The sequence below is a fragment of the Sycon ciliatum genome, chromosome 6, assembly GCF_964019385.1.
Source record: "Sycon ciliatum chromosome 6, ocSycCili1.1, whole genome shotgun sequence".
In the NCBI taxonomy this organism is placed as follows: domain Eukaryota; kingdom Metazoa; phylum Porifera; class Calcarea; order Leucosolenida; family Sycettidae; genus Sycon; species Sycon ciliatum.
In genome coordinates this window covers 21,358,842-21,386,837 of record NC_088648.1, presented here as the reverse complement: position 1 = coordinate 21,386,837, position 27,996 = coordinate 21,358,842, and the positions used below count along the sequence as shown (strand labels likewise).

Genomic DNA, 27,996 nt, shown 5'->3' with positions numbered 1-27,996 from the left:
CACATACACACACACATCGTGACAAACACTTTTGCACAACTTCAGCGCTGTTTGGTGCCCTCAATATGCCCTGTATGGAAATGGACCAAAAAGATTCCAAGCACACGCAATACTGCCTGTATACCGTACTAGGAGTAGAGCTCTTGTGCAGTCAGCGTAGTGCCGTCACTACACTAGAAAATCGCTGTCATAGCTACTACATAGTCTTAACAGGCAAAATGGCGGCTATGAGGTTGCCGGTGGTACATGGTCACTACACCACAGATGGTTGAGCTACACCCCCTATGTACAATTCTGTGAGTGTCTCTCAGTCACCTCACTGATAACAATTCTAATTACTGTATAGCAGGAAATTTTCGGACGGAATTTATTTTCGTACGATTTCGTACACGGCCTCTTTTGTACTAAAATTAATTCCGTACTAAAATTTGTTCCTGTGAAGTTATGTACACTATACATGCGTACCGCAAGCAAACACGTGTATTTAGCATGCACCACTGTACGAAAATAAAATCCGTACGTAATGTCGAAATTCGGCTTTGTCCGAAAATATTTCCGTCCGAAAATTTCCTGCTATACAGTACCTCCAACAAAGGTATCCACTGACTTCATGTCATCTAGGAACTTTGAAAAGTTTGCTTCAGGTTCGGTGCTACGCACTATACTACAGAAAGTGTGGAAAGTCTCAGCTGTACCCCTGCTCAGCATATCTAGCAGTCGGTCATTGTGTTTGGCAGAATCATATTCTACTCCCAACAATTCCTTTTTCTGCGTATCGGTGAGCAGCTCCTTAGCTAGGCATTCCGCACGAATTGCAACGCAGCTGAGCGCTGCTTTGAGACGTGGGATCCACTTACGGAAATGCTGGCTTGACCATGGCCCTGTGTTGCCTGCTTGACCCTGCAAAGTCAACACACGTATAGGCATACACAAAATGAAGTGAGCATGAAATATCTTCTGGCTGCTGAGTTGAATGGCGTTTGTTTGAGGAAGCCACAATGCTCCCTGCACCCTACATTCCCATTTGAATCAGCGCACATCCGCCAAAATACAAACGTGTTGGCATTAACCTACCAGAATGGGATTTGTGTAAAAATTGACTTGAAGTGTAATTTCCTTCTAACAAAAATCACGGCCGACAATAATACTTTCAGAACACGTGGTCTTCAAGGAGCTCAATCGAATTATGCTGATCAAAGAAGGCTGTAATATGTCATAAAAACATGAAAAGAGCTTCATTTTGATATACATGTCATACTATACAAATTATAGGTTCACATACATTTAAATGGGACTTCGGGTATAAGGACACTTCGCGAATAAGGACACTTTTCTGATGCCCCGCCGAATGTCGTTATTCGCAAAGTTGACAGTATGTGACTCAGAGTAACGGTAAATTCAAAGTTCTGGGTAGTGCCCGGTCTCGGACCTCTCGCGTACTTGTAAACCAGGTATCAGTGTACAGTTGTGTACAAGCATCTGATCATCAGCTGCACCCCCACCCCCCCCCCCCTTCCCTCCTGCCCCAGAAAAATGCAAAGAGCGTGGATTGATGTCGATCCCACTCTGTGCTGACTTCAGTTTTCCATTACAAAAATGAGCCGAGCCAAGCTAAAAGGTGGCTTAGGCATAATTTTTGGAAATTTCTTTTTTCATGCCAAAGTGATGTCTATATATCCAACTTCCATCATGGAAATTTTGGTGCCCATCTGAAATGTATATGTGCCATAAATAAGCCTACACTGAGCACATGTCACAGAATGGCTGGTATCAATGACACTAAGGATTCTAAGACCTTCCGAAACTCCAAGAAAACATGGGACACCAAGTGGAGACAAAGCTTAGCAGGTGTGCAAGCAATACAAGAAGAATGAAAACTTGTGTTCTAATTAGAAGATCCAAGAAAAAAGAAATAACAGATCTACGTTTGAAAATGTTCATCCTGACTCATGTCATTTTATCATTCAATACAAATTTTCATATCATTCATCATGATGTTGTGACTATATTTTTCGCTGGGTTGGGGAACGTCGCATCTTACCAAGACAGTCCGTCATACTCTCTCCAATCACCTATGCCAGGATGAATTAATCCTTTCATGTAGCTCGTAGTGCTGTGCCAGAGATCTCCTACATATACATGTAGGTCCAGTAGACTGCACATCGCTAACAAGCGGCACTGGTTCTTTGTCCGTCCTAGTCCATGTCATTCTCCTTCCCTGCCAAGGATACTGGTAGAAGTCGCCACGGGACAATATGCTAGCAGGTAGAATCAATGCATCGCTTCGTCGTGTGGCTCTATTTCCTTGAAACGAGGAAATTTTGGAATCCAGTACGCCACGTCATGAACACTAAATTGAAGGTAGCCGAAACAAAGTGAAACATCGCAGCAAGAGCCAACTCACCGGGCCGCTTGTCAGAATGATAGTCGGAGGGCTTGTAGACGTCTCCCCAGAGCTATACTCGTCACTCCAGTCGTGGCCACGATAAGAAACACAGCCACTGTGAATGAGCGACTCTTCCCCGTCAACGCGCACGGATACAGAATGACTGTCATCCTGCTCACCTCCACATTCTCTAGAAGCTCCCATTACGATCTCTGGCAGCACTGAGGAATCCCCACAACGATGAAAGAGGGAACACTGAAGAAGTGTTGCTCAAACATAAAAAGGCTTCTCTCTTCATCCTCTTTCGAATTTGAATGAAAGTGAATATTTTCGCGATCGCGCTCGAGTAGAATTTTGCCAACTGTGACGTTTTGGTGATTTTCTCGATTTGTTGGCAAAACACGAAGCCACTTTTTAGCTTGGCGCGGCTCAAATATTGTATTATATTATAAGTTTAAGCATAGTGCACTGCGACTCCTGAAACTTATAATTATATCTCTTACCAGAGAGTTTGCACGGGGAGGCGTTGCTGAATCTCCTGTTACTGTCTTGGCGATCGACTCGCGTCCAGTCTTAGGCGGAGCAATGTGCTTGGCAGATAAGCCTTCTGCGGGGGGCGCTGGTTGCTGTACATGCTGCACCGCATGTCCGCCCGTGTCTTTGCCAACTGCTATGGCTGGGCTCCTGTCCAAGCTAGCTGTGCTGGCAATTGACGTGGAGTTTGAGCGCTGTTTTGGCTTCGGGGCTCGATCCGGGACCAGTCTCCCTGTTTCTTGCCTATCCGATTCAAAACTAGATTTAAGTGTAGAGACACTAGCAGACCTGGACGGAGCAGCTTGTCCAGGTTTCGGAGAGGACTTGGGATCAGCTGGGCCAGATGTCGCCGCCTCAGTGCCATCTGGTTGGGTACTGCCTGCCGCTAGAAGTGTGCGGTCACAGAGCGGTGGTCGTGAAGGAGAAACGGGATCAGAAGTCACTACCGGCTGCACACTGTGAACCGTAGCGGGATCCTCAGTTTCCACTGTTCTTGATGTGTTGTGGGGAGTGACGGGCTTTGGGCGAGTGGGAGGCTTGGGGGCTCGACTAGGTTTCGAAGGTAAAGTTCCAGCCAGTTTCCCTTCCTGGCTGGCTGGATTCAAGGCCGCTTTCCTTTCGGAGATACTGCTGCGCTTGGAGGGAAATGCGTGGGTGGCCTGGGGTTCAACAATAGGCTTTGGTCTGGGTGCTGTGGCTGGCGGAGACCGAGTTGTTTGGCTGGGTGATGGTAATGGTTTCCTGCTGAACTGGTCTGATTGACGTTGAGTTACTCTAGTTGCTGCATCTTCACTGCCTGTGTTAGTGAGGACACAGAGAACAGCAAATAGACAAAGTGTTTTTTCACTGCCTTGCAAAATGCCTGCTTGCATGCACACACCATGTACCATATACCATGTATACCCCCGTCACAAGAGAAGCACACCAAATCTGCAAATGCACTGGATGTGCACCCACAGATTTTCTCTTATAGCAACAATAGCAGATCCGATTTTGATTCAAACAGATCAAGACAAACCCAAGATAACTGTCTAATCCACACAACTGGCAAAGCCATGTGAATCGACCCCTCCCCCAACACACATAAACATAAACACACACACACACACACACACACACACACACACACACACACACACACACACACACACACACACACACACACACACACACATAAACACACACACACACACACACATCGTGACAAACACTTTTGCACAACTTCAGCGCTGTTTGGTGCCCTCAATATGCCCTGTATGGAAATGGACCAAAAAAAATCCAAGCACACGCAATACTGCCTGTATACCGTACTAGGAGTAGAGCTCTTGTGCAGTCAGCGTAGTGCCGTCACTACACTAGAAAATCGCTGTCATAGGTACTACATAGTTTAAACAGGCAAAATGGCGGCTATGAGGTTGTCGGTGGTACATGGTCACTACACCATAGATGGTCGAGCTACACCCCCTATGTACAATTCTGTGAGTCTCTCTCAGTCACCTGACTGATAACAATTCTAATTACCTCCAACAAAGGTATCCACTGACTGCATGTCATCTAGGAACTTTGAAAAGTTTTCTTCAGGTTCGGTGCTACGCACAATACTACAGAAGGTGTGGAAAGTCTCAGCTGTACCCCTGCTCAGCATATCTAGCAGTCGGTCATTGTGTTTGGCAGAATCTTTTATCGCCATCAATTCCTTCTTCTGCGCATCGGAGATCAACCGCTTGGCACAGCATTCAACACGAATTGCATCGCAGCTGAGCGCTGTTTGGAGGCGTGGGATCCACTTGCGGAACATCTGGCTTGACCATGGCCATGTGTTGACCGCGTGGTTCTGCAATAACAACATACAGAGTGCATACAGTCGACCTTGGCGGATAATGCTCGAAAAAATTGGCAGATTCTGCTTGAAAAGCAGTGAAATTGGCAGATTCTGCTTGAAAAGCAGTGAAATTGGCAGAACCATACAAAACTTATGGCAGGTACTTCACCTTGCCTTGAATTCTGCTCCATTTCTTTATCCACATACCAAACATGCATGAAAACGTCCACAAAAGTACCAAATTTTGAAGACAAAAAATTCTGCCCGCAGTATCTGCCAAGGACTAGCATACCATGAGCTGAGAATCACAGAAGCTGCCAGTAAGGTACGACCAGGGAGTCGTAAAATACCGGTATTTAACAACTCCCTGGTTACGACCAGTACTTAGCAGCATACCTCGCGCCATGCAAGTTCTGTTTTTTTGTAAACTGCCAGAGATCTGTGCTGTGTTGATCAAGTGTTCATCGGGGGACGAGACAGCCCTGGCTAGCTGCCGATATACTCGTATGGGCTTATTGCTTGCGTTTGGCCACTGCCATTTCAGGGGCCTGGTTGGCTGAGGTAGGCCACATTGAAGCGTTACTGTTCGCTGAAGATAATCAATAATACCACATGGCCCTTTACACGTATTGGCACAAGTTTTAACAGTCAAATGATAGCATGGAGCTGGTACATGTGTGTGTGTGTGTGTGTTTTGTGCGTGTGTGTGTGTGTGTGTGTATACTTGCATGCGTGTATATATATTGTATGTATGTGAACAAGTGTGTGTGTGTGTGTGTGTGTGTGTGTGTGTGTGTGTGTGTGTGTGTGTGTGTGTGGGCGCACGTGTGTGTGTGTGTGTGGGCACACGTGTGTGTGTGTGGGCACACGTGTGTGTGTGTGGGCACACGTGTGTGTGTGTGTGTGTGTGTGTGTGTGTGTGTGTGTGCGTGTGCGTGTGTGTGTGCATGTGCGTGTGATTGCGAGTGTATGTGCGCATGCAAACATGTGTGTATGTGTGTGCACACTGTAAGATGTCTTTGAGAAAACATTTTCAGAATTGGGCAAAGCAATGATGTGTGGACAATTCATACCTCTGCTGTAGCCATGACTGCGACAACAACAAAAGTCACGGACGTCAGTCACCATCTGTTGTACATATACACACAATAAACCACACCAAAATAGACGTGGCACATCATGAGTGATGTAGCAATGGATAACATTCTACAGAATGTTTTCAGCGGGTGCAGATTCAAAAAAATCACAGTTCGCGTGAGACTCGGCCAAAGGCCCAGTTTTTCCGTATCCGCAGGAACGCCACTACCCTCTTGGATCAAGGCGCAGATGCAGTTCCTAAGCGTTGGGAGGTGAGTAGATCAGACTTCCAAGCAGGACTTGAACCTGGTACCCTCTGTTTCTCAATCAAAGGCCCGGTTTTCCGTATCCGCAGGAACGCCACTGCCCTCTTGGATCAAGGCGCAGATGCAGTTCCTAAGCGGTGGGAGGTGAGTAGATCAGACTTCTAAGCAGGACTTGAACCTGGTACCCTCTGTTTCTCAATCATGGTCTCAGACCATCCCACTATGCCTGCCTGCAGATTCCAAAGAAACCCTAAAATTTTAAAAGTGCTTCACACTTTTGTTTCAGTGGAGGCAAGGTTCCAAGAGTGTGCACTGAGCATTGACAAGAGTGCATCACCCCCAAGAGTAGGCAGCTCACGCATACAGTTTTGTCCCTACAGAATTTCAAGTTGACAGCATTGTTTTGATGCAATGCTCCTCTGGCCAGAGTGATATACGGCGTTTGTACAGCTTATCAAACCATCAAACATTCCTTGTGCTATTTTGTACTAGCTAAGGTCCAGGATATGTCTGATAATCCGCGCACATTGCATCATATTATGACGTCAACTTGAGGAAGTTGGCTGCTCTCAACGTCGAGAACGCGCCTCCAGAGTACGAGAAGCATGTCGAGCCCTCCGCTCAGCAAATTTACAAGGAAGCTTCACTCCATTTGCATTGCAACGTGTATCGGGGAGTCCGAACCAGGAGCTCTGGCCCTCCCGGATGGGTTATTCGACCATGCACGGTGAAATAGAAATGCGGAGCTGCTTTTGAGTCGCGGGTCGCATTTCTTTGACCGCGACTGTACTGGTACATATACTTCGAAGTTACAGTCCATATATTCCACGCATGCCATGCATAGAAACACTCTGACCGGTAGTCAACGTTCCTCTGTAGACGGAGTTCTGGTAAGACTTTTAATATCATGTACATGTACTGTCGTGGACATGGAAAGGGGGGTAAGCCAGCCTTTCGGCCCCCGGGAACTGCAGCTGGCTCGACTCAACTCTACTGAGTGCGTTCGATTATGCACGCGAATCGATTCATGAATCGATTCATGAATCGATTCGCGCTATTCACATCACCCATGTGAATAGAGTGAATGGATTCCGAATCGATTCCAGGGCTCATGACATGAAATCGAACGACTTGAATGCATGCGAATGGATTCATGAATCGATTCAAGTGTGTAATCGAACGCACTCACCGAATGAAGAGAACCCACACCTATTCACCGTACTTTACTCCCAATCGCAGTACACAAGCAAAATAGTCATTGAGTTGTTGAAACGCTCAAAGGAGTACAAGGGTGTCGGAACCGCACCGGCCGGGGCGGCCATGGCCGCCCCACTTTTTCGGCCGTTTTTTTTTTTTTTTTTTTTTTTTTTAGCACACTGCAACAAAGCGCGTGCGATGATCTCAGCGCAAACGTGGCAAATATCCTTGTCCCCGATCGTGGTTTGTTGCAGAATCAAAAGTCCATGTACACTGAAATGGCACCAAATGCCTGGGAATGCTTGCAATTGGCTTCAATTTTTGAATTTTTTTCCCGGGGGAGGGTAACGTTTGTCCCCGATCGTAGCATCTTCTTGTTTTTTTGCAGAATCAAAAAGTCTTTCATTGTAGTTACCGTACACTGAAATGGCACCAAATGCCCGGAAATGCTTGCAATTGGCTTTAATTTTTGAAATTTTTTTCCCGCGGGACGACCCCCGGACCCCCCTTCCATGGCCGCCCCACTTCCAAAGTCGTTCCGACGCGCCTGGAGTATGAGCCATGCATACCCGTTACCCGTGCTCTGCGGCCAGTTCAGGAAACGAGAACGAACAACAATCCCCAAGAACCGAACAACACTGGCCAACCAGTCCCCTTACCCAGAATCACTGGAACACCATGACAAACGGGGACGATGAACGTCCAGTGGCGAGCGCTCCTGCAGCCAGGAGTCACGGTTTGCTTGAATCCTGGACACGACTTTGAACGTCGTGGGTGGATAGGCCGCGGGTACCGGTTCTCTACGTCGTGACGGTATGGAGCAGTCGAATGGAGCCTCCGAGCCACAAGGAAACTTCGATGAAACCCTTTGGCCAACAAACAGATTCTTACACAGCCTGCAACCAAACAAACTTCGACACGAAGCAGCAGACGGCCAAACTAACACCACCTCGCTGCCTACAACAACTCGTCTAAAGGCTGCCTGTACTGGCTGTAGCATGAAAAACTGAAGAAACTACAGCTAGCGCTGCAGTGAAAATATTTCACCACGAAGCTCCAGTGTGGAAATGGTGCTCGTTTCGCCGAGGTGAGCTAGCTACCGCGTAGATCTTCCGCAGCAGCAACAGCAGTGCGTGAGGGTGGCCCTGGCCGGGTCCGGGTACGGGTGGGTAGATCTACGCGGGTCCGTGTTACGTTTTGTGGATGACATGCCTGTATCGGTCATACAACCTCTGTCCGCAGAACTGGCCTGGATGTCCAGACAGTCATGTTGGGGTTGGGGGCCAGTTTGTAGTTCGCAAAACGAACGGACTGAACAGCATACCATACACTAGTCAGAACAACAGATGGCTTGGTCAGTCACTGATCAAGCCATCTGTTGTTCTGACTAGTGACAGTACTGAGTAGTGTGTCACGGACTAGCTCTCTTGGATTTCTGCCACACAACAGTGTACATACATTATACATACATGTCCAATGACAAGGAAGCGAATGAGGTCCAAGTAACCCAGGTACGTATGGGAAAACTTGGAAAGGTGACACAGATTAAAAGAAAATATGGGAAAAATTATGTCATTGGTGTAGTGCGCCGAGCCGCCGACGCGGCATGGCCCTGGCGGCTGCTACAGCACCGAAACGACGAGCGGCGACCGTGACGCGTGACGGCACCACGGTCCAAGAACATGAAACGAGGAATAGTCTGGAACGAGGAAGTCGAAGACGGTAAGAGACCTCGGCTTGCACAACTCATTCCTCCCCGTCCCCCATTGAAGTAATTCACTTGCATGCGATTGAGGAGGATACAGTTCTTGCATGGCAGGAAAGGAGATTGAAGGAGGTCACGAAGACGAAAATAATGTATCTAACGTTGGGTGGTGCACCCAGTGCCCGCAGTGTCGCCAGTGCGCGGTCCTGGAAAACAGTTGCTCAGCTGCACCCATGGTTTCCTACAATACAGACAGTACAATAGTCCATTCAGAAAAAATATGATTTCTTAGCTTTTGGCCATAAATGGGTCAAATTTTGAGTTTTGTCACAAGTTATTTGACAAACCCTATGGAATGTGTTTTTGAAGTCTATTTCTCCGAAGAGCAAGCCATAACGAGAATAGGAGTTCAGCCTGGTTTTGCCCCCAAAGCACTGAGTAGGGGAAAAACCATGAAAATCCAGGCCGTTCACTGCACTTGCATAACAGTACATTCGCGGTTCGAACCACAGTTGAGGCACCTTTTTGGACCCTTTTTCAAGTTTCGAATCTCGCGGCACTGCACGGTGTACCACAAAATCACGAAAATCACCAAACATGGGAGCTCTCCAAAGCCAGCGCTCGTCTTTTTCTGAATGGACTGTAGACCGTGCAGTACATCTAATATCGAGAGAGTGGGCAAGACTAAAACATAATTAGGATTGGGGAACTGCATGCACTGGTGCCAGAGAAACTCCAGCACATCCGCAAAGGAACTTGAATTATACTTCAATACCGGGAAGAATGCCGGGACCTGCTCTACTTCATCGTCGACTCTCACAGCAGATTATGTTGGAAATTCTCCCAGTACACTAGCATCCATCATCATCAGAAATGAGAAACCAGAAACAAAACAAAAGGTTTGAGCGCGGGTCGTACTGTGTCAAATATATTTATTGCAACATCTCAAGATGCAGTGGAAACTGCGGCCAATGTGAAGAAAGTGGGTGATAGCCAGCCATGGCGATAAACATAAGTAAGGGTGTTAGGAGGGGAAACGAAAGATCTAGGAATCGGTATTTCGGCCCTGAAACGCCCTTTGGCACGATTGGACCTGATCTGGATTGTTCAGCGCATTCAGGAACCCATTCAAGAATAGGCCCAAGAGTCGATTCGAGAATAGACCGGGGACTTGAACCCTGTACCCTCCGTTTATCAATTATGATCTTAGACCACCCCACTATGCCTGTCAACCCTTAGAATTATCTACAATGTACACGATGTTTTGTGACCTGTCCATTTTCCCTGTAGCATTCCGGTTTCAGCTGGCTGGCTTTCGCGATGCCACCGAGTATGAGCATTTTCACGGTGGAGATCTGGTAAGAGGTTTCGCTGATGTGGTGCTTTGAACTTCACATATAGTCAACAACAACAGCAACAACAACAACAACAACAACAACAACAACAACAACAACAACAACAACAACAACAACAACAACAACAACAACAACAACAACAACAACAACAATTGGCGATGGTGCCATCGTGATAATAAAGAATTCAAACAAACAATATCTCTTACTGGCCATTGGCCATCGCGAGAATAGAGATTTGAAAAACAACAACATACGTAAGCAAGTCCGTTGCTCCCCACAACGAAGCTCGTACTTTCTGCCAACTTTACTTGACACTTGACCCCACGTCCAAGTCAAGTCAGCCGAAAAGCGAGCGCTCCAGTGTGGGGAGCAGCCAACTTTCCTATAAAAATCAATACAGGTCTACTCTCCATACAACGTAAACTCTGGGACCACGCAAAAGTTATGTTATATCGAGAGTTATATTATGTGGAAAACCGTGTGCTAAATACAAGATGTACCTCAAAAATGAAGGGTATTACCCTGATTACAAGGAGGGTTTAACCATGCAAACATATACACACTGTACCACCATCGACATCAGATACCATCAATGCCGCAGAATATATGCACAATAGAACTAAACTGGCTAGCTACGGCGCTACAGCTTGATTGTACCGCACACGTCAATCTACGTTGTATCGAGTTTGCGCACGTCGGGGACCGCGCCGTAGGGTTAGTTATGCCGAGGTTTACGTTATGTAGGACTAAACTGGCCTAAACTGCCTAGCTACAGCTACCACTTGATCGTACCATGCACTTTTTTTATGTTGTATCGAGAGTGCGCAGGTCGGGGACCGCGCCGTAGCATGTGTTATGTCGTGGTTTATGTTATGTAGGATTACGTTGTGTAGAACAAAATTTGTATGGGAGTGATGCTGTCTCGGCGCGGAATTTAATTTGTTTACGTACTAGCGAGGTTTATGTACAAGTGAGAGTTGTTATATCGAGAGCAGACCTGTACAATAAAATAATCACCGAAGTCGCCACCACATCATGTTTACATAAAGTATTTTGTGGAGTATAAACCTCACCCGGATTTTTGTTACGATGTACACACATCTACCATGGTGATCACTATCAATGATGTGAGAGCATGCATGGTATTCGTTGCTCTAACTTCTGTCTGCACCCGCCGGCTACCATGGCTCATTGATGGTCTCCCGACATGTAATACATTCCCTTTGACTTTGTGTCACCGCCAGATCCTTTTACTTCTGGTGTCCGTTTCATGTTCATCTATTGCTCGCTTGCGCGCTGGCATGCAACTCGCGTGCTCTCATGCGTACAGTGCGTACAACGAAGAACTACGTCAGTTCCAGTTAGTTTTTTAGAGTTGGACGTGGAACAAACTTGTGTTTTTCGCTCTCCCACATTCTCTGCTTCTTCTCCAATTCTCCAACCCCGTCTGTACCGCTATCAAGCGATCGTGTGGCAAGGAGAGTTGTTTGCCATGACGCGCATGGGGTTCGGCCTCAACGTCGCGCCGAAGATCCTCGAGATGGTCGTGAAGTGGGTGACCAAAGACCTCGACGGCGTGGACAACTATGTCGACGACTTGCGTGTGCCGGACTCCCAAGTGGCGGCCTCGATCCAGCAGCTCGAGCGCTACGGCCTGAAGTGCAAGCCTGCCGAGAAGCTCCCTACTGCTCGGGTGCTGGGCCTCCAGCTCTCGACTCAAGACGGCACGATCAACTGGCAACGTCGCCGTGACGTCTGCCTGCAGCTACCAGAGGCGCCCACCAAGCGCGCCGTGTTCAGCTGGTGTGGCAAGCTCGTCAGCCATTACCCCGTCTGTGCGTGGCTGCGACCGACGACGAATTGGCTGAAGCGAATGATCGGCGAATCCGTCGGCTGGGATGTCGCCGTGCCACCTCGTCTGCTGCAGCTCTGCCGCGACCTCCAGACCCAAGTCAACGAGCACGATCCGGTGCGTGGCGTATGGTCGGTGCAGCATGACGACGCAACGGAGTGGCACGTGTGGTGCGATGCGTCGGGAATCGCGCTGGGTGTCGTGATGCAAGTCAACGGCGAGGTCATCGAGGACCGCAGCTGGCTGCGCCCGGCTGACGACAAACGGCATATCAACATCGCTGAGTTGGACGCCGTCATCAAGGGCCTCAACGCGGCTGCCAATTGGCCTGCGCGGAAGATCCGCCTCCACACGGATTCCAAGACCGTGCATGGCTGGCTTCGTCAGATCCTCGGGAACGAGCGCCGCGTGAAGGTTGGCGGGCTCCACGAGCTGCTCGTCAAGCGTCGGTTGCAGATCATTGACGACATCGTCGCCACAGCTCGCCTTGACGTGGAGGTGGACTGGGTTCCGTCAGAACAGAACCTCTCCGACCAGCTCACGCTCGTTCCGACGTCCTGGCTGGCCTGCACATCGGATAACAGCGCGACGGATGTTGCTGCCAGCCTCGCCATCATGCCGAGTCTGTCGATGGCCCAGATCCTGGCCGGGCAGGAGGACGATGGTGCACTCCAGGCAGTGAAGGCCGTAGTGATCGCTGGGGACGACCTCCCGCCTGACAGCGGCTTCCGGAACATCCGCGGTCAGCTGCAAGTTCAAGACGGCGTCTTACAGCGCAGCGTCAAGCTTCCGCCGAACGACGTCAAGTGCGTTCCTGTGCTTCCTGCTGCGCTGGAGGAGCGGGCCGTGCGTGCAGCCCACCAGGTGTCTGGCCATAGTGGCTGGGAGGCGACGTGGCAGTTGCTTCGATCCCAGTGCCATTTCTTGGGCATGGGACAGCGCTGCCAAGCGTTTGTGTCCGGATGCAGCAGCTGTCAAGCCGCCAACCCACGCCGCGGAGAGGCGACCGAGCCCACTCCTCTGGTATCAGCCAACGGCCCCTGGGATGTGGTGCACATCGATACCCTCGAGCTCGGCGTTAACCGGTCCGGGCGTTACCACTGCGTGTTGGTATGCGTGGATGCATTCACCAAGTGGGTCGAGGTGGCTCCCCTCAAGCGTCATGACGGCATCTGTGTGGCTAGTGCTTTCGTCGACGTGTGCTCTCGGTGGGGTCCTCCTCGCGTGGTTCGATCCGACAACGGCACAGAGTTCAAGAACGCTGTCATGTCTTCCGTCTACGAGGCGTTTGGCGTTCATGTCTGCTACGGCGCAGCACATCATCCCCAGTCGCGACTGGGGATGATGTGCTGCACCCGTCGGCTACCATGGCTCATTGATGGTCTCCCGACATGTAATACATTCCCTTTGACTTTATGTCACCGCCAGATCCTTTTACTTCTGGTGTCTGTTTCATGTTCATCTATTGCTCGCTTGCGCGCTGGCATGGAACTCGCGTGCTCTCATGCGTACAGTGCGTACAACGAAGAACTACGTCAGTTCCAGTTAGTTTTTTAGAGTTGGCCGTGGAACAAACTTGTGTTTTTCGCTCTCCCACATTCTCTGCTTCTTCTCCAATAATTATATGAACACTGTTCGCCAAAGAACTCGTTGTGGACGTTGTTGCGAGTGCGTGTCCGGGAGTGAGTTGGGGCGGTCGTGATTATCTAACACTGATTATATTCACAAAGAACGATATAGGGCTTGAACGTGCTACTTTGAAGTACATGGCAACCAGGCTGTTGTCATGAGAACACTGACTTATGGATCCACTCAGTCGGATCTAGTTTTGGCTCATGGCCCGGACAATAGTCACACTTGCATGCAAAGGGGGTCTACCGTATCTTCAGGAGTATAAGCCGCACTTGCGGTATGAGCTGCATCCAGATTGTTGTCACGAAATACTGACCTCTATCCTGCTCATGACGGTGAATTTGACCATCGTGGCATAATCCTGCTCATGACGGTGAATTTGACCATCGTGGCATAAGCCACACCGACTGGTTGTGGTTACAAGTACATTACTGGTGTTAAATAAATACCCTACCCACCAATACACTGTACATAACATTGTACTTCGTTATGGTCTCGCAGTGGATCTGACTTTGAACCAGAAGTCGTTATTTGCTGACTCCCGCCTGATAATAATTATCACGTTCGAGCCATATTTGACATGGCAGATGACATGTTGATTGCACTATAATCTGAAGGAATTTATGCCTTGTAGCTAATGATACTTTTTCTCATGGAGTGCTGACCACCAATTTGTGGAGATTGTGGACTGGAAGGTTGATGGCAGCCTAGTAATTTAAGTAAAACTTCTGTCGGGCATCTAAGTGTGAGGTTTTGTACCGTTACGCTGTTTGAATGCACCGTGCAGTCGAACACAAACTAGTCCCTATGGCACCATTATTAAAAGTTGTTTTTCTCCATGTCGTCTCTCTCCCTCCTCTCTCTCTCTCTCTCTCTCTCTCTCTCTCTCTCTCTCTCTCTCTCTCTCTCTCTCTCTCTCTCTCTCTCTCTCTCTCTCTCTCTCTCTCTCTCTCTCTCTCTCTCTCTCTCTCTCTCTCTCTCTCTCTCTCTCTCTCTCTCTCTCTCTCTCTCTCTCTCTCTCTCTCTCTCTCTCTCTCTCTCTCTCTCTCTCTCTCTCTCTCTCTCTCTCTCTCTCTCTCTCTCTCTCTCTCTCTCTCTCTCTCTCTCTCTCTCTCTCTCTGCATGTTCCTGTTAGCCGGATCGCTGGCCCAACGGCTTGGTGAAAGTTCTGAAGCTGAAGATCGGCTACTTCTACTGCTATAACCGTAATCGTGAGTGTGCCCACAAGGACATCCACTGCACCAAGATCTACAGCTACTAGGTGCACGATGTACACATGAGCTGCTTGTGATCAGCCATGCATGACTTCTGCATATTGTCAACTGTGACCATGAAGGTAACAGGTGAGAGTAGTCTTCCGCTCCAGCACTCTCCCGTTTATAAAACGAAGTTCACTTTCGAACATTTCCAGTACGTCGAGCATGGCCGTCTCAATTGCAACCCCTTCAGTGTATGCAGGTCGACTGGAGTAGGGATTATGAAACATGTGAAGAGCAGAACTGATGCCAGACTGACGTGTGCTCAGATAGAGAGGCCTCACCTCACATGAATGTCCTCATCGGTTACTCCATGTTTCATTGTATACGCTGGTAGCGTCATTTTATTCTCGAGTGCAATGCCTTTCTTGTAGCTCTACTGTAGCCAGCATGTGTATGATATTCTCGCACCTACTTTAGCTAGCATGTACTCGAAGTATGTGATAATCTCGCATGCAGTTACTTGCATATAAATCTAGGTCTAATGCAGCTAGCACTTTCAGTGTATAACGCTCAGCATATAGCAACGGACATCGACTTTTATATTCTTGCACTAACCCCCCCCCCCCCCCCCCCACCACCACCACCACCAGGGGGACTGCCAATGCATCATATAGCTGCTGCGGTTGTTTCCTTCCATCTCTGCACTTGTGATTGCTCTGGTGTGAAGGCACTGCTTGTTGATCAAGTCTTGAGACTTTCTACTTTGTATAATGTGCTGGTTTGACAAATCTTCCACTCTACGTCTTCGCGGCTTTTCATCTATTGTGGTGACAGTACTCATCTGTTTCAATTGATAACGCCGCACCTTTTTCTTTTTGTTACATGTACGCAAACCCTTTCTGTATGCAATTGTAAGGTGATTTCTCCCTCTTTTCTCTCTCTCTCTCTCTCTCTCTCTCTCTCTCTCTCTCTCTCTCTCTCTCTCTCTCTCTCTCTCTCTCTCTCTCTCTCTCTCTCTCTCTCTCTCTCTCGCTCTCGCGCACGCACTCTCTGTATCTCGACCGACCGACGTAACATAATTCTCAAAGTGACCCTATACTCTTGGCTGGACCAGTGCAACGTTACCATTATGCGTACATGTACGGTACACATCTGCACGCACACACAGAGCCAATTAGTCAGTTCTTCAATTTCTAGGAAGTAAGTAATGTGGCTGCTGACCAATTCAACCTATGGGGTTTTGTCAATCACTGACAAAAAAAATACTACTATGTACACAGTTATAATGAGTATGTATGTGTAGAGAGCTGTTGAGTTTTAGAACTAATATTCTATGTATATATATATAATACATCATATCCAATCCATGGACAGCATTCTATATACATAATATCTATATAATTATAATATGCCTCCAACCTAATGTATAATATGTACATAGACAATAAGCATTTCAGGACAGTGCCTATGTAGAATGATGGCCTGAAAGAACTGGACACCAAACACATCATGCATATGGGTCCCCAGCAGAACAGGGTATGCATGTGCAAACAAAAAAACTCAGCATCACAAAAAAACACACAGTGTGCACCAGTTGTCCATCACATGACCTAGCCGCAGCAGAATATCTACACTGTACACCGCCTTGGCATACATGCATGTAGAAGCCGATCGATCACTGGTGTCTACAAATGGTCAGGTAGCTGAAGAGTAGACACTGAGTGATCAGAATGGAGTGCAATAAGCGTATCGCCATCCACCATCAACTGCGGTGAAAAGGATTTACTGGATCGCGGCGGAAAGACAGAACAACGGCCTATACACGTACTGCAATCAACACACATGAAAGCATTGACAGTTTTAAAATCATCACCCATACAGTACACGGGCATGATTATACTGTTACCCACAGCAGCTGATACAACACAACTGAATACATCTACATCAAGAGTCATCATGTCCACTTTGATCTCGAGCCATGATGGCATTCTCAGACTTTCCTCACTTACATCCAACTTCATGATTGACAAATGCGTTGACAAATGCACATCATTGAGGTCTCTCCTTGGTATCACAAACAGAGTATCGTCAGTGCTGCAGATGCTGTCCGGCGGCTCCGGCAAGCTGAGCAGATCCAATTTTGCCCATGCTGCACCATCATGTCTGGTATCTAATGAAAAAACTTCTAAGAAATGATTGCGCCATAAGCATACTATTAGAAGCGCTGACTGGGTTACGAATACATCCCCAAAATGCGTCCAAGATGTATCCGTACCCGTAGCTGGTACTGAGATAAAATCACATTGTATTTCTCTAGTACAACAGTTTCCCTGTAGATCAAAAACATAGATATAGGGGATATCCAGGTTCCTGTCCCTATAACTAAGACTTGCAAAGTACAATTTTTCATTATGAAGGCAAAATCTCCTGCATGCCCAAAAGAGTGGGCTGTCAATGCCGATTACTCTTGTCCATGTAAGCTGAATACTTTCCTTGAGAGAATGAGTAGACCGGTAGATCACTGGTACTTCCTCCTCCTCCTGGCACACAATGTAAACATGCCCATTGTACATGGTACAACGACGAAACATGGTCCAGTTAGAAGGTACACGGCCACGGAAATACCACTGCAGAATATCAAAAACGGAAAGGAATAAAGGAATACAAAAAAATGGGCGGAGCACATTTTCCAGCACAGCTCTGCAGGCGTTTTCAGACAGGGTATGCTACTTGCGAAATACACCACTCCTCACTGCAAGTTGCAACCATACCTAATAGTGAAGAATATTGTGCATTGCGTCTTTTGCCCAAAGATAAATAGAGAGTGGAGCAGGAAAATGCTAGTGAGGAGGAGGAGCTGGGGGGGGGGGGGGGGAGGGGGGGTTATCATTTTTGTCTCAACAGTCCATGGGGTGCACAGGGATGGGGAAGAAGAGGAGGAGGAGGTAGAAGAAGAGGTTGGCAATGCAGTGATAATGGTTCATGAAAGTAACTGTTTCCGCAGTTAGACATGGGTAGGTGACATTCACATAGGCTTCTTTCTGTTCGGTAGTTTTCCCTTGCTGAATCATAATGTTGTATCCTGACCATCCACATTTAATTGAAAATAAAGATTGAAGTATCACTGAAGTCGCTGCAACCTCTTCTTACAAATATGATTATTAAATCTCTATTTCTCAGATGTCAGTGAAATACAACCGTGCACCATACTCCACGTCAAATGTTTAACCCTTTGAGACCCCACTGAAAGTACGACAATTTACGCACCTTCAAATGACATGCACTTTCGCTCGTATCTCTTTGAAACATTCACCGATTTTTACAAACTAACCACCGTTGGAAAGGTATTTCCAAGACGAAGAGAATAGTGCCACACTCAAGCCAACTACCTGCACAGCCTCTGCTCCGCGTGGCCTATAATGCCGCCCAAAACAGCAGCCGTGCGCGAACAGCTTCAGCAAAGTTCAAACAGCCGCCATTCCATTCTCTTTCATCGCATCGACTTCAAATAAACTACAGCGGAAAGCTCGTTTCAAGCGCAAAATCTTGGTGTGCAGCATGCTTGAGTATGACGTACCATTCCAGGGAAATCTCATGCCAAGTGCAGCGTGAAAATTTGAATTTTTCGATCTGAGTGCATTTTTCAGTTTGTCTCCGACTTCGAGTCTCACCACCGCGGCATCGTAACTCCTAGAGACTTCGGGTAACTTCGACATGATAGCCAAGGGTCTTCTCGAAACGTAGATACTTTGTTTATGAAAATCGGTGAAGGAACACCAGAGATATAATTATTTTAGTGTCACTGTATACCAAACGATCGAATTCGATCGTTGGGGTCTCAAAGGGTTAAAGGGGTAGAGGCGACGGTTTGAAATAGGACACAGGTTGCAAACTGGAACGGACTCAATATTCACTTTCTCTCTTGGAATTTTGATTAGAAAACATATGTCACATGCACAGTGAGACTACGATGTTTTATACTCCGAGCCAAAATTTCATGGCTCTGCGATGACCAGAAGCGCCATATCAAGCAGGTGAGTTTTTGTCGTGTTGCTTCGCACTGCGACTTGAGTTTTACGACTTTCGAAAATCAACTTCTTGTCGCAGGTGAACAGCGGCTCGCCTCTCGCCAATAAAGCACCGCATACCAATCAAAACTAATGGAAGCACACAGAAGGCTTATTGTTACTCTGTACTGGCCGTCGTGGAGCGATAGCAATTACCTAATTTCAGACCCAGAGTGAATTTGACGTGCACTCTAAAACGTGTCCGGTTTGGAGCCACCTCTGATTTGAAAAAATTGGGCAAATTGGAGGCAATGGGTCAACACAAAGGAGTGGCTCAGTTCGATTGACTCTGGCCCCCAGAGCAAACTTCAACATGCCAGTTTCCTTCCACAAACATATTTCGAGTGAAAAATCAACGCTGATGATCGGTTTGGGTCTATACAAATTTGGCTGTCAAAGCGTCCCGTATCGAGCCGTCCCCTCTACATGTCCCTCCCCCCCCCCCCCCCAACACACACCCACCTAACATGACCAGACCTAAAACTGTCTTTGCGTTACCTATGATGTTTGCATCTAGTCTCTTCTTACCTGGGACTTAAATTGCGGCCGGAGAGACAGCTCATTGTCAGCTCCCTGGATTTCTACTGCACGTCCAGGATTGGCCGAGACACGGGTTGAAATGGCCTCTTCAGGATCTGCAAGAAAGAAGACAAAATATTAAATTAAAAAGAATTGCAGGAAAACAGATTCAAGCCTGAGGCATTTCTCTGCACTGTCCCAAAGTCACTACCACTATTCCGTACTGTGATGATAACATCACTTTTTTGAAGTACACAACATTCTGAATTCTCTTGCTCGAAAATGTTGTTTGTGACAGATACAAGTGTTGGCGTTCCTGCCGAGTGACTTGACACTTGACTGACACACGACTGCCGTCTTGAGCATACCAGGAGCACGTCCAACCTTCCACTCGGCAAACCTGCAAGAAAGTACCACTCCTTGCTCGACGTGATTCTCGTGTGCTCCAGACGGCAGCAGCCGTTAGTCAAGTGTCAGTTATTTGGCAGAAAGCATCAGATGCAACATTCGGAGGTTCCGCTTTCTTGAAACTATGATGCAAATGAAAAAGCAAGATGATTTGACATTCCTTTGAAATTCCCATCGGAGGGACATGATTGAGGTCAGAAACAACAACACGTGTATTAAGCCTAGCAAACACACACACATACACACACACACACACACACACACTCACACATTACTACTACTATCAATCAGCCACCCCAGTGGGGTCACGCCGCCCTCCACTCAGAGAACTGAGCGCAAGGTGAGGGGCAGTGGCGCAAAACAAAACAGGAAGTACAGCAGAATGAATTGAAGAAAAAAAGGAAATCAAAACAAGCTGCCATATTGATGGAAAAGAACTCACCAACAGAGGAAAGAAATATCACAAACCAGGTGAACAGTCTGCTGCAGGTCCAATAAATGCAACGACTGAAAAAGGAACAATATAAAAAGAAATGTGAACATGATGTTCTGTTCAACAAACGTCTGTACGCGTGCTGCTTCGGCCTTCGTGAATCAGGAAAACACAATCTTGAGCTGGAGGGTCACACACACACACACACACACACACACACACACACACACACACACACACACACACACACACACACACACACACACACACACCTGTCCTGTCCTGTCCTGTAGAGCCACTACCACTAGGGTCACGTGGGCCCCGGAGGGGCAGCAGAGAGAGAGACAGAGCACGCCACCCGATGGCGCTCCAGATGCGAGACTAGTCGGAACCGGCGAGAGCAGATACACATATGCGGGAACTTGTCCCGTTCTCTGGCCATTGGTCGGTGGCAGTGCGTTAAACAGCGATGGCGGTTGCGTCCGTGGGTTGAGCGGAAACAACGATTGCAGGTGTCACAGTGAGCATTGCAGCACCTCCGAGCGGTAGTGTCACCGGTGACAACAGCAGCTGGTTCGGTCGGTACTGGGCACGAGGTAGAAGCGAAGCAACGATGCACAGCCAAGCCTCCGCGGCTCCGGAACCAACGATGACACCGAGGGCACTGACATGCACCTCTCTGCTCTGAAACCGGCTTCTGCCGTTCAGCCGTGCACTTGTGCCTAGCGAGGTCACCCTGACGTGCGAAGTGCCGGGCGCATGTGAAACAAGTCACCGATGCCGGTACGAGGGGATCCGGGGCGTCCGAGGTACACACACACACACACACACACACACACACACACACACACACATACACACACACATACACACTCACACACACAATATGTACACATGTGCATTGTGATGGACCAAGGTTTTATCACAGCCATATTGGTGCACTTACGAACAACGTGAGCAGGGGTAGAAGTTGCCGTTCTTGCCGCCACACCTAAGAAAGACCGCAAGAGGAAAGGCAAAGCATAATTTTACGGCTGCATGGTCACTTGTTCTCCTTAACTCTTAGGTGGCATTCGTAGAAGCATTCTTGCAATGCTATGCGCGATACAATATGATCTGCGACACCGCAGTGCGATGCATACTAACAAATTACCAATAACATAAGTAGACGACGCCTTGCTGACGTGCCTCAAAGCTCAATGCAAATGCGTACGTCATTGTGGCATTTGTGTAGTCGGGTACAACTTGCACAAATCTGCAAGCAACTCTTGAACATTTCGTACAACTTTGTTGCAAAGGTCAAAATCGTTCATCACATTGCATGTCGCATCGCGAAAATTGAGCCAAGCAGTGGCAAGCTCAACTTCAGCGATGGGCCAGTTGTGACGGCTGAGTGAGCTGCGCGATCGGTTCGTTTTGGGAATTTCCTGATTTCGCGGATGTCGCATTGTGCATTGCATCGTAAAAATGCTTCTGTGAATCCCGCATAACAGCGAGTAACGTTGCTGGTGCTAAGATGCGAGAGATTCATGTGTCCCCCTCCATCTCCTCCCTCCCCCCCCCCCCCCCACACACACACATCACCTTTATAGGGGAATACCTTCCACAGACTTGCTGAAAATTCAACTCGCAGCACAATGGCCTCGGGCGGTTCGGTACAAAGGGAGGCTTTTCTGAAGGACCACAAGTTCATCAATACATGCACCAAACCGTCCTCCGATTATTCCGATGCGGCAAAACGCACTATTTCTCTTCATTGTGGTCCCAGTGACATTGCCAAAATGATACGGCGTTTGTGCTTTTATAACACGATGTAAATATTATCGCTGATGCACACCGGTTCGCAACAGTGACAGAACGCCCAATAGACACAGTACACGCAACACAACCACAAAACAATGGTATTGAAACTCACGACGAGGAATCTCAGGCAGTGCATTCAAGCATGCTCCGTCATCATCGAAGACGAGCTTGGTCAGTGCAATCACTGCATGCTGAACGTTCTGTTGGTCAGCCACAGCGACAGACAGCTCATCTCGGTCCAAGGATGGATATCTCTTGGAGAACTCTTCAACCAAGCGCTTTTGGTCATCAGGAGTAATACCTGAACAAGAAAACAAAGTGTCTCGGACTTTTTGCTCAAGAGGTAAATTGAAGCATATCAAGGAAGCTGTTTGGTTGTGAACACTACTTCGTTCTGTGAAGAGAGTCTCCTCGAAAACTTGTGTGCGGACCAACATCATGGATTGAAATGTGCATGCAGCAACCACTTTCCCACACGACAGCCAGTCGTCTGTTGACGAGTGATGACCTCCCTATCATCATGGAACTAAGGCTAAGGAGTTAACTGGCTTCTATCGGTGCATTCCTATTTCCTACAGCACCAATCCGTCTTACCTTCGCCACTGCATGTCGTGGGACGAAAATTGAAGACTACTGCTCCGTCCACAGTTGACACTTCGAGAACGTGCAGACCAGCGAGCAGGCTAGATCGATCCTTACAGAACTCCCAGAGCCTGGTATGAGCCCTGGCAGACATCTGTACAAACACTGCTGTGCCTCCGCTCTCGCCGTGCACGCTGTCGGCGTGGATGCTCCAATCGCCAAGGAGATTGCGGAGATTACGAATGACACTTTTAATGAAACTCGGGGCCGTGTGATTATATTCACATTCGATGATGAACTTCACTATAGACGACCTCTGATCTGTTTCAGAATAATAACAGTGTGTATGCATGCACAGTGACACATGCACGTTCACGCATGTACACATCCCTCGAGTCAGAGACCGAATAAAGAAGAAAATGGGAAAGTTTAACTGAAAGGGGTGATTAAGTAATGAGGGAATTTGAGCATCATTAAAGGGGAAGTTAAGGCTAAAATCAAAACTTCACCAGTTGAAGTCTTCAGGGTGCTGAGTCGAATGGTCGTGGTCCGGGGAAGCTGAGACGCTCCCTTCCTACTTTAATCCCAATCGAACTCGCGCACTTCCACCGAAACTGGGTGACTGCGCCCTACTACATGGGAATTTGTATGCAAAATGTCACCAAAAGCGCCATTTCGTTCTTATAAAAGCACGGATGACCGCGATTGGCCCATATGTTGTAGTCTTTTGGCTGCTGAGTCGATTGGTTTTAGTCCGAGAAAGCTGCGATGCAGCGTTCCTCCTTTATTCCCAATCGAACATGATTGAATAAGCGGTCACGTGTTCCTGCGAGCCCAAGTCACCTGGTCAGAGCGCCAGCAGGCGACAACTTTCACACCAAGGTTCAAATCGAGTTCAACTCGAGTGACAGGACTGCACCCAAAAAGGTCAAACAGGCTGTAAGTTGTACCCTGCAGGCACGGTGACCAGGTGACTGGTGTACGCAGGAGCACGTGACCGCTTGTTCAAGCATGTTCGATTGGGAATAAGGGCCGAACGCTGCATCGCAGCCTTTTCGGACCAAAACCAGTCGACTTAGCGGCCAAAAGACTACAACATATGGGCCAATCGCGGTCATCCGTGCTCATATAAAGAACGAAATGGCGCTTTTAGTGACATTTTGCATACAAATCCCCATCTAGTAGGGAGCAGTCACCCAGTTTCGGTGGAAATGCGGGAGTTCGATTGGGATTAAAGTAGGAAGGGAGCGTCTCAGCTTCCTCGGTCCAAGACTGCCGGGCCATTCGACTCAGCACCCCGAAGACTACAACTGGTGAAATTTTGATTTTAGCCGTAACTTCCCCTTTAACTTGTGAGTATAACTATTTTTCGCTATTAGCCTAGCACAAAATTTTCAATTTCGTATAAGACCAAGATGCGGCCTTTAAACCTGCACCTTTGATCTGCTCGTCATGTTTACTAGTACGTGCATGAAAAACATGGCGGGATGCGCACAATATCATGTGACACATACTGGATACCATCTCAAGTGTAGAATCGGCAATTCAAACGACCGGATGCTCCCATGTGCATGTATTAGGTAACCTATGCCTCTTTGCCGTTCATATCTGATCACTTGCTCACATGGTACTGGCGTAATACCGTAGAATGGTGGCCCAAATACATGCAAACACTGGCAAACACCCCCCCCCCCCCCCACACACACACACATGTGCGCACGCGCATACACACACGCGCTTGTGTGCACACACACATACGCATGCTCGTGCATGCGCACCTCAGACCTCAGACCTGCCCATCGCGAACGCAATGATAGCGAACAGCTATTGTTAGACATAGCGACTTGTGCTGGGGTTACACCATTCAACAGCTTGCATGCAAGGCTGATGAATTGACCGCCATTAATTTTAGCCTGGTATCTACCACACAGCTGATTGAAGTGGCTGTTTCTGGACAGCGAATCTTTAAAGGGGAAGTTAAGGCAAAAATTAAAATTTCACCAGTTGTAGTCTTCGGGGTGCTGAGTCGAATGGTCTTGGTCCGAGGAAGCTGAGACGCTCCCTTCCTACTTGAATCCCAATCGAACTCGCGCACTTCCACCGAAACTGGGTGACTGCGCCCTACGAGATGGGGATTTGTATGCAAAATGTCACTAAAAGCGCCATTTCGTTCTTATAAAAGCACGGATGACCGCGATTGGCCCATATATTGTAGTCTTTTGGACGCTGAGTCGACTGGTTTTGGTCCGAAAAGGCTGCGATGCAGCGTTCCTCCTTTATTCCCAATCGAACATGGTTGAACAAGTGGTCACGTGCTCCTGGGTGCCCAAATCACCTGGTCACCACGCCAGCAGGTGACAACTTTCACACCAAGGTTCAACTCGAGTTCAACTCGAGTGACAGGACTGCACCCAAAAAAGGTCAAACAGGCTAGTAAGTTGTACCCTGCAGGCACGGTGACCAGGTGACTGGTGTACGCAGGAGCACGTGACCGCTTGTTCAACCATGTTCGATTGGGAATAAAGGCGGAACGCTGCATTGCAGCCTTTTCGGACCAAAACCAGTCGACTCAGCGTCCAAAAGACTACAACATATGGGCCAATCGCGGTCATCCGTGCTTTTATAAGAACGAAATGGCGCTTTTAGTGACATTTTGCATACAAATCCCCATCTCGTAGGGCGCAGTCACCCAGTTTCGGTGGAAGTGCGCGAGTTCGATTGGGATTCAAGTAGGAAGGGAGCGTCTTAGCTTCCTCGGACCAAGACCATTCGACTCAGCACCCCGAAGACTACAACTGGTGAAATTTTAATTTTTGCCTTAACTTCCCCTTTAATTTCATTTTTCATTTTTTTACACACACACGCCACACCACATACTCCGGCATACACTGGCTGTTGGTAACCACCCAGGAGAATGAAAGAAGAGCTAGGAGAATGAGAAAGAGAAGAAAGACGTGTGCGACCATATTCGTCGGGAATTGAACCCGTAACCTCTAGATTGGAAATCAACTGCACATACCACTGCACCTGAGACGCCCCCCCCCCCCCCCCCCCACACACACACATGAAAGGTGGAAAGTGGAGCTCCTAAAGCGGCTTAAGTTATGTGAAATGACAAACTATCTGGCATTCGGCAGCTCCCTTATCAAGCAATCGCGCAATCATGCTTGCACAGTAATGCTGACCTTTAAACTTCAGTCGTTTGCTGTCACGAATGGCCAGCCTAGTCACAGGGACTAGTTCATATTCAGTGATCTCTGTGATGACCGTGTTCTCGTCGATGAAGCCAGTATCCTTCAAGTACTGCTTGGTCTCTGAAATGCTGCGGTCATCCCTGGCAGATCCAGTGCCCATGCTGATGAAACAAGGGTGCTTGCTTAACTCTCTATGTATATCAGCTGGCGATTTTTCTGCAACAGACGAGAAAGATGCAAAATGGAGAAACACACCGAACACAGTGAAAGCCAGTTCAGATCAGTCTAAACAACGACTAAAAGCCAGGACGGGTTTGAGCACACCCATGCCAAGACAAGCCGCCGGCCGCACCAAGAATACATTCGCGCCCAGCCTCAAGGTTCTATTCATCAGTGATTGCAGTTTGGTCCATGACGATTGTCATACAACAGGAGCGCGTGTGGTGTCTTTCAGCCTGATAGGTCTCTGAAAGACATGCTGGTGTTGTCTTCATTCACCAGTCATGAGTGCCCACACCCCTCACGAGAGGTGTACAGAAAGGAGAAGAGAAGGTGGAGGCAAAGGGTATGTTGTGAATGTGATGTTGGTATGAGTGGCGGTCAGTTTATGTAGTCGAATGTTCTCTACTCAATGCTCTGTTTGTTTCATGGAGAAAATTATGTGGGAGAGACAAAGCAATGTATCAGGGACCGCTTTGAAGAGCATTACAGAGAAGCAAGAGTGTGCACAAACAACGAAGCCCTGGGGAGAGCACCACGCATTGCACCAGCTGCTACAGCACAAAGCAGGGTGTTGGTGGTGGTGGTGGTGGTGGTGATGGTGATGGTGGTGGTGATGGTGGCGGTGGCGGTGGCGGTGGCGGTGGCGGTGGCGGTGGCGGTGGCGGTTATGGTGGTGGTGCTAGTGGTGGTGGTGGTGGTGGTGGTGATGGTGGTGGTGATGGTGGTGGTGGTGGTGGTGATGGTGGTGGTGGTGGTGGTGGTGGTGGTGGTGGTGGTGGTGGTGGTGGTGGTGGTGGTGGTGGTGGTGGTGGTGGTGGTGGTGGTGGTGGTGGTGGTGGTGGTGGTGGTGGTGGTGGTGGTGGTGGTGGTGGTGGTGGTGGTGGTGGTGGTGGTGGTGGTGGTGGTGGTGGTGGTGGTGGTGGTGGTGGTGATGAGATGTTGTATTTCTCGCCGGCCGAGCGCAGCGAGATAGGCGAGAAATGATTTCTCGCGAAATATTTTCAGTTGCAAATATGGCATCTGGTGTGTTCTTTGTTGTCGCTTCTTTTCCTGACTTCTTCAGTCAGTTTTGAGTCTCACCAGTGTCCCTGCCCTCCCACCCTTTATTTCTGTGCATAATTATTATCAATGCTTTTTATCACTGTTTGCCGTGATGTGCTTGCCATGCCTACATGATGCCTAATCGCCATTGGGGATATACACCCGGTTTTTTCCCTCACAAATGCGTCCGTCGGCGCGAGGGTTTTTTCCCGGCTGGCTCGGTCCAGGAAAATTAATCTGACGGTCCCAAGTGGTTCTGCATCATGGCCTATTTCTGCTATCCACTGGCACGACTATTCTATCTGAGACACTCTGTTCTAGGGGTGAAACGGTTACCCTTTAAGGTTACGAACGGGTACCTGGCTTAACGGGCGGGTTATCGGGTACCCTTTAGCAGCCAATAGTGACAGTTACTATACATTTTGTGCAAGGAGGACATGCAAAGTCATGCCATTCACAGCAAGTGCACTACAACGCGACAAGCGCAGCATGCGCACGTACTGCGCTACATTCAAAACAGTCAAAATTGTCTAATTTAGCAGGATCGAACAAGCAACAAGACATTCAATCTGTACATCAAATTGAACAACTGTGCAAATCAGCTAATATTACCGTACTGTACCGTCGTACACGACTAACGGGTAATCGTTTGCTAACGGGTCAGCAGCTAAACAAACGGGTACACGGGTACCCGGATCACCC

The 27,996-nt window shown here is 48.2% G+C and overlaps 3 protein-coding genes across 3 annotated transcripts in view; 1 reads left to right on the top strand and 2 right to left on the bottom strand.

The window, feature by feature from the left end:
- Positions 1-8,417, bottom strand: part of LOC135819663 (pneumococcal serine-rich repeat protein-like) — a 102,938-nt gene extending 94,521 nt beyond the window's left edge. The window contains exons 1-5 of the mRNA XM_065332912.1: positions 7,942-8,417; positions 5,816-5,870; positions 4,442-4,754; positions 2,890-3,716; positions 858-900 (exon numbers count right to left, since the gene is read on the bottom strand). Coding sequence (XP_065188984.1) covers positions 858-900; positions 2,890-3,716; positions 4,442-4,754; positions 5,816-5,830 — 1,198 coding nt within the window. The 5' untranslated portion in view covers positions 5,831-5,870; positions 7,942-8,417. The remainder of the gene's footprint in view (positions 1-857; positions 901-2,889; positions 3,717-4,441; positions 4,755-5,815; positions 5,871-7,941) is intronic.
- Positions 8,418-8,861: 444 nt separating this feature from the next.
- LOC135819676 (meiosis expressed gene 1 protein homolog) lies at positions 8,862-16,107 on the top strand. The gene is made up of 3 exons (XM_065332927.1): positions 8,862-9,004; positions 10,278-10,345; positions 14,962-16,107. The coding sequence occupies exons 1-3, from the start codon at positions 8,965-8,967 to the stop codon at positions 15,085-15,087; spliced, it is 234 nt and encodes a 77-aa protein (XP_065188999.1). The 5' UTR covers positions 8,862-8,964; the 3' UTR covers positions 15,088-16,107.
- Positions 16,108-16,426: 319 nt separating this feature from the next.
- Positions 16,427-27,996, bottom strand: part of LOC135819664 (uncharacterized) — a 35,790-nt gene continuing 24,220 nt past the window's right edge. The window contains exons 10-15 of the mRNA XM_065332913.1: positions 26,023-26,247; positions 22,850-23,158; positions 22,368-22,556; positions 21,399-21,443; positions 19,621-19,727; positions 16,427-17,652 (exon numbers count right to left, since the gene is read on the bottom strand). Of these exons, the coding sequence (XP_065188985.1) occupies positions 16,711-17,652; positions 19,621-19,727; positions 21,399-21,443; positions 22,368-22,556; positions 22,850-23,158; positions 26,023-26,247 (1,817 nt within the window). The 3' untranslated portion in view covers positions 16,427-16,710. The remainder of the gene's footprint in view (positions 17,653-19,620; positions 19,728-21,398; positions 21,444-22,367; positions 22,557-22,849; positions 23,159-26,022; positions 26,248-27,996) is intronic.

Excerpts from the sequence above, each read along its gene's own strand:
- LOC135819676 (XM_065332927.1), top strand. The coding sequence starts at position 8,965 with ATGAAACGAGGAATAGTCTGGAACGAGGAAGTCGAAGACG. Across the intron at positions 9,005-10,277 it reads GAACGAGGAAGTCGAAGACG|CATTCCGGTTTCAGCTGGCT; the intron begins GTAAGAGACCTC and ends TTTTCCCTGTAG. Across the intron at positions 10,346-14,961 it reads ATTTTCACGGTGGAGATCTG|CCGGATCGCTGGCCCAACGG; the intron begins GTAAGAGGTTTC and ends TGTTCCTGTTAG.